The sequence below is a fragment of the Haliotis rufescens genome, unplaced genomic scaffold (assembly GCF_023055435.1).
Source record: "Haliotis rufescens isolate VD_foot unplaced genomic scaffold, xgHalRufe1.0.p SCAF_11, whole genome shotgun sequence".
Classification (NCBI taxonomy): domain Eukaryota; kingdom Metazoa; phylum Mollusca; class Gastropoda; order Lepetellida; family Haliotidae; genus Haliotis; species Haliotis rufescens.
Window position 1 is genome coordinate 30,525,668 of NW_025963791.1, and position 6,759 is coordinate 30,532,426.

The 6,759-nt window shown below is 40.3% G+C and overlaps 1 protein-coding gene across 1 annotated transcript; it reads right to left on the reverse strand.

The window, feature by feature from the left end:
* Positions 1–358: 358 nt before the first annotated feature.
* On the reverse strand, positions 359–4,296 carry LOC125378008 (E3 ubiquitin-protein ligase TRIM56-like). Its single transcript, XM_048392538.1, has 3 exons — positions 4,154–4,296; positions 2,468–2,768; positions 359–2,172 (listed from the first exon to the last, which is right to left on the reverse strand). The coding sequence occupies exons 2-3, from the start codon at positions 2,766–2,768 to the stop codon at positions 833–835; spliced, it is 1,641 nt and encodes a 546-aa protein (XP_048248495.1). The 5' UTR covers positions 4,154–4,296; the 3' UTR covers positions 359–832.
* Between the last annotated feature and the right edge of the window lie 2,463 nt (positions 4,297–6,759).

Genomic DNA, 6,759 nt, shown 5'->3' on the forward strand with positions numbered 1-6,759 from the left:
TAGGTCTTGGACGTTTAATCCACGAGCACGGGTATGGTGCGGAGCAGAGACACCAAGAAACATCACCAGTGCAAATCGGGGATTCGAACCCACAATCCGAGGTTTCAGGTGTGTGTCCCATATTGTAAAGTGTTAATTCAGAATTGTAATGAAATATTTCACACCTACAGCTATACTGAACATAAAGTACATGTGATTCAGGGTCGAATGTGTAAGGCCGAATCCCAAATTGGTGGAATACTTTAAAACATTAAGATATGTCACGACTAACCATTTGCGAGTTTGACTTGTCATGCAGATACATAAATAGTACTAATCACATGCAACAATCCAACAAAACAACAATCAAACAAGAGTGTTAGGTTATTGATTTATTTGACGGTCGTCCATGAATTGTATCTGATTTCGAAATTCATATTATTTATCATGTGTATATATTTCATCTATGGAGGTGAGGTGTGTATGGGGGTAATAATTACAGGCGGATGTAACGAAGAAGCAGTTAGAGAGGTCTCCATATGCATTCAGTCCCTATGTGTTGATAAATTCCTTGATCTTCCCATCACCAGTCACAAATATGGAGCCATGTTTATCCGACCAGAGACCTACTGGAGAGTGTACACCATCCTGTGAAGTGAGAACATCCCTGACATACTCCCCCGACTCTGTCAGCTGTATCACCTTGTTGGTGTTCATGTCTGCAAGCAGGATGTCTCCTGTGCCGGTAGTTGTGATACCATAAGGGAAGCTGAGTGCTCTGTCTCCGGTAGGGGCGTATCTCCACACAACATGCCCCTCTGACGTCACACATGTCACAGACTTCTTCCACGAGTCAGACACGAGTATGTTGCCCTTGGTGTTTACACACATGAACCAGGGGCGTCTTATTGTTGTGTGTTGAGAGTGACCTCAGCACGTGTCCCGCCATGTCCAGGATATCAACACAGTCCAAAGTACCTGCTGCTAGAGATGAAGGACTCAGAACAGCGAGACTGAAGTACTCCTTGCTTGTTGTGATGGTTGAGAGCAGCACCAGGTCAGGGGTCACTTCTACTGTTACAATCTGACTGGAGTCTGGGAGAGCTACCATCACCTGGTTCTCCTTCAACTGTGTTACACCATATGGAGAGTCATCCAGGGGAAGTCTACTATGACATGGGTGATTGTTTCCAATGTAGAAAGATTTCACACACTTGTTGGGGAAGTCAGTGACAACACATGTCTGTATTCCATTTACAAGCAGAACTGTGACGTCATGTAGATCAGGTTTCCCCACATCTCCCTCCACCCTGCTGTCAGTCGTGTCAAGCATTACCGGAGAAGATTTCCGACAGGATCCAGTCTGGTATGTGACGTCAATCTTCCCCAGCTGTAGGTCATCTAGGATGTGCTGGACGTTGTCAGTGTCAGGTGTAAACCTGATGTCATCTATTCTCCATGTGTCTGCTGTGTCTGTGTCCCTGACATCCCCCAACTCTACAGCCCCCGACTCCCAGGCCTGATACGCGTCATACATGTCCATCTCACAGCCCGATACCAAGGCCTGGTCAGTGAACTCACAATGTTGTCTGTACATCTGCGTCTCAATCTCTTCAAGCTTTATAGCTGCGCGAACCTGAGAGATATGAGTATCTGTTTTTGCATCCAATTCATCTAACATCTTCTTTTCCTTGTGCTTGATGTGTTCGACGAGTCTGTTTGTAGTTGATCTGATGTGTTTTTTTACGGACGCTATATTGGCTTTTATTTCACTTACTCTTGATTTTTGTTTTTCTATTTTTTTGCTTTTACCAAAAAGCTTTTTCTTAAGACCATTGACTTTACGAGATAACCAAAGCTTTATCCTCGTCATCTGAGAGCTGATTGTGACGACAGAGTCACATTTCCTGTGGTAGACCACACAGCATGACTGACACAGTGACTTGTTACAGTCCAGACAGAGATATTTGACTTGCTCAGACCTGTGTTCCTGACACATGACCTTGCGTCTCTTCTTAACCTTGACCTCGCCAGACAGGTCACAAAATCCATTGTCACGAGAGCCAGAGCTAACACGGTGTATTTTGGCACATCTACCACAGAGGGCCTCTTCACATTCAGGACACCAGGAGGTCCCAGGAGTTGTCTCCCCTAGTCTGTCACACAAGGAGCAGTTTTTGTTGGTGCCATCAACTGCGAATGAAATCGTCAAGAGCGTATATGTGTCCTTCACATTACATTAGAATGTAATAATATATTAAAATACATCAAACTATACTACAGCAGACGTCTTTTTTACTTGTAACATATCACAAGAAATGTGAGGAAAGGGACGATTAGTCCATTAAACCCATTTCATGAACACCCTAAGCACTTACATGATAGAGATCTATCTTTATATGTCTACAGATTGTTTTATTATAACCTCCACAGTCATAATTATTATTTCCACTAGCTTATTGTGTGAATAAACAATACGTTGTCGCACCTGCCGTTGTGGTAGCAGATTCCTGTGTGTCAATCAGCCCCTGTATAATGATGCTGGGTTTGATCTGCCCCGCCCACTCCTCCACTGGCCGGCTGGGGTTGGGGACCTTGGTATCTTGTCGACAGAAGGCACAGGGGATCGTCTTGGACTGTACAGCGTCTGGTCTGGTTTGGATGTATCCTGTGACACATTTCCTGCAGAATGTGTGATCACACCTCAGTGTACAGGGGTCTGTGTACAGTTCCTGGCAGATCACACAAGTGAGGAATTCTCTCACTTTCTCATTCTGGGATGTCGCCATCTGGGAAACATGAAATATCCACACATGCAATGTGAATAGTACTTTCTAGATTTGTGTCACCATGACTGTAACATGTCTTACAATTTGAATAGTTCAAGTTCTGTAAAGGCTCCTACTAGTCTCATCAAGAGATAAGACAAGGACAACGTTCTGTCTTCTGGGGATGTTAATAAGTAGTTGCTGAATTCCAAGCCTGCTAATGTGACCTGCCTATTGTTACTTGAGGCTGTCTCTTATCTCTCCAGTTGTGCATGCCTCATCGTTTTTCTTTTGCTACAGTACGACTTTGTGTAATGTGTGCTGATAGCCTCATACAAATATAATTCTAACATTATGACATCACACAAATAATATTTTGTTTTTAAGGAAATATGACTTCGGAGGTACTTCCCTCACATAACATATACAGGTCTATAGCAATTCAAACAAACAATCAAGTGGGTTTATATATTCCAACCGTATGTATGTTCCATATTTAATTTCACAGTGTCAATAATGCTGATGACATGACAACATTTCGTACATGCAACTGTTGTTACTCTCTTTACATTGAGGCTACAGTATGTACAAACTAACAGATGGGTGTGACAGCTATTTCCTTGTTGGATTTGATTATTTCAGTCTATGGAATAGTTCAAGCCTATTACTACATACATGTAGCTGTAGGAAGACAACATATGTTACTGACCCAACAACCCACTCTTTAACAAATGTACCACGTTTGTGTAGGGCATCTGACATCCTACATATATATTGAATTTTTCGAATCACCTTCTTTCATGTAATGTTGTTACATTTACTTAAAGTCCTACCATACACCAAAGTTAATATATAATGAGTTGTTTGGGAAACACTAATTTAAGACCGAAAACAGTGTTGCTTAGCGATAATGTATGAAAACGAAGGGGCGTGGCAATCAAGTTTGAAAGGTGATCGTGGACGGTTTGTTTAGAGAGTATCTCCAGCAGACAAATTTTTAAATGGCCTACGGGGAAAACGGATTATGCTTGCCTGTTAATCTTGGGTATCAGCAGTTTAGCTAATAAGCTATAAATAAGTTTTCGGTGAGTGTCCGGCTACTACCGCTGTCCGGGTACATCGTAATTACCATATCTATCATATTTACAGAAACTGAATAAGGAAAAGTATGATTATGCATAATTGTTATCAATATGCATTAACAAAGCAAACAAAAGTATGTACGTGTAGTCACCTTGGGGTCAACTTATTACAATACCGACGTCTACAGAAATTGTTCCTCAGCAGTGTATTTCTACTTTCGGTTTCTCTTCAGCTGAAGACATGGAGTCTCAACGTGTGGACTGACAACAATCATGAATGAAGACAAACACAGTACACTGTTGAATACACAACAGAATACATACCCTCAACCCACAGGTGATGTTTTCAATACTAATTCATCTGTTGACTGATTCTCCGTCTTGACCAGTTTGGGAAAATCGTCCGCGAAACTTCCCCGCATTGACACACTCCGCCCTCAAACAAGCTCCTCACAGCGATAGCCCGTCCGCGGAGCTCTCTAAACCGATATGAAACGAAGGTGTCACGCGCTAGGAAGGACCTTGCTCCCTGATACACCTAAGGGAGGTAACTACGAAGCCACAACTGACACTTGAAGTTGGGCAAACAATTCTGATAAAGATATCCGATCTAGGATCGAGTCACCAAATCTGCCGTATACTTTTCCCTACTGAAACTTAGAACGGCAATTATCACTGTTGTAACGAATATATTTCTTTGTAAATAAGATAACTGTGAACACAAAACGAAGAATTGTACGTTTCATTTATTATTTTTGGATATGTTATTATTGTAATTAGATTTCCATTTCTCTCAAAAGTTTACTATTCCATTCAAAACCAAATGATTCTCAGTTACAAGCAATGTGTAAAGTTACATAAATATTTTTAACACTGTTTGTTACTCAAAAGTTGTTTGATCAAGTCTAAAACATGCAATGCCTCAGCAAAAAATGTATAAAAGACATGTAAAGGACATTTCCAGATTTGACGCATCTGTGACAGTGCAGTTTTTCAGGTGAACAATTGACTTTGTATTTTTCATGTGTTTGCGACGGGTGCCATCGGCGGGGCAGGATACGCTGATTCTTTTTTTAACGAACGCCTGATTTCATCACCATTTGATAATGATTTATAAACACATGCTGATGAGGTCTGAATCGTACATCGTTGAATATGGAATATGCTTATGAATATGGAAAGGGTTCTGTTGCTTTTATTTATATAAGCCAGCTGACAGTAAGAACGCACATCAAGATACCTGAACACTCTGAACACTTTAAAGGACATGTTTATTGACAGTTCTATGACGAGCTAGCTAACTAAATACACCTTGAAAATTTGAGTGTGTATTTGTATATGGATATTGTAAAAACAAATTAAAGAAAATAAACTGTGGTGTACGTCGATGAATACGCTCGTGTAGGCTATGTGACAACGCATCTAAATTTAGTGAACTCTGAATTATTTACTCTATGCTTTTGAGACGACCCCCTCTTGTTCCGGATTATCCAAGACACCCGTATGGCTTATTTGGAACATTCGCACGAGGCCCAGTAGGGGATTATATATATACAAAAATCAGTTAGGAAATCAGAAATCAGGAAATCAGTTGTTTGGGCAAAAGCAGCAGCTAATCCAGATAACAGAGTCTTAGATCTTCCTATCTGTAAATATGAGGCAATTGGAGGTATGCAGTCCTCTACTTATTCCAAATTGAATGATAAGATGGTTTGGTCAGTCCTGAGTTGTTGGGCGTCTATCTGGGGTCATCGTTACATTTCTTCTGTAAATGCCGTTCACCATCGTGCTTTGGGATTTGTCTTTGGGTTGGGTAAATATGTTCCAAATGTTGCCATTAATGGAGATATTGGATGAATTCCAGCGATGGTTAGACAGTGGATGTGTATTGTTAGACAGTATTGGCGTTTTACTAAAACGTTCTTTAGATTAAAATAGTGTGTTGATTTGATCTGAACGGTATGCGTATGGAGGAGTGCAAAATTGGAATTTTCGTATGAGGGCAAAGCTGAACAAATTGGGTTTGAGTATTTCAGAGAATGTAAGCGTGAAAAGTGTAGATGCACGTGTGCAGGATATTTCCTTGGGAAAGTATGTGTCTGATTGGAATGAACTGTTATTCACGCCTGACGGAAGAACGGGTGGAAATATATAACGTACGTATATAATGTTTAAAAATGTGTATGGTTGTGAAAGTTATGTAAGTATACATATGCCTCGTTCTTAACGCTCTTCCTTTTCCAAATTTAGATCAGGCACTGCTCCTCTATAGTTTACAAACAGGCAGATATATGAATATAAATGTGAATGAAAGAGTGTTTTCAGTGTAATAAAAGTATTGTTGCTGGATTTTCTTTGTACGATGATTTGCGTGAAAGTTAATTCGAAAAGGTCAGTTTAAGCTATCCCAACTTCCTAGAGTTAAGTGAAACTGCATTTTATGCTCCAACGAAGAAAATATATTTTATATGGCTGGTGATCGGTATTATATTTATTATATTAAATTTTGTTTATATTTACCTATTAATGTTGTATGTAATGTGAAATATTTTAAGTCTCTCGCGACCCTTAACGGGCGCCTCACTTCAATTTCAAACAATCTATCTGTCTACAGTGGCATTTACTATTGAACTGTGATGAGCGATTACCACACGGTATTGAATACATTACTGTGCTGTCGACGAACATGATTTAACGCTGTGTTATTGTTAGACAATGCTAGATAACTTGCAGGTCAATGTTTACTTGGATATACTGATTAGATACCGGTATTTGTAGCGGCGAGACAGGTTAATAAATCAGCTAGCAACAAGGAAGTGTATTACAGAAAAGCTTCCCTGCAAAGCATGTTTGCCAAATAAGCCCACTCCGATATTGACGTGAGTGTATGCAGAATATTGACAGTTCCTGGAAGTGTCTACCGTGACCCA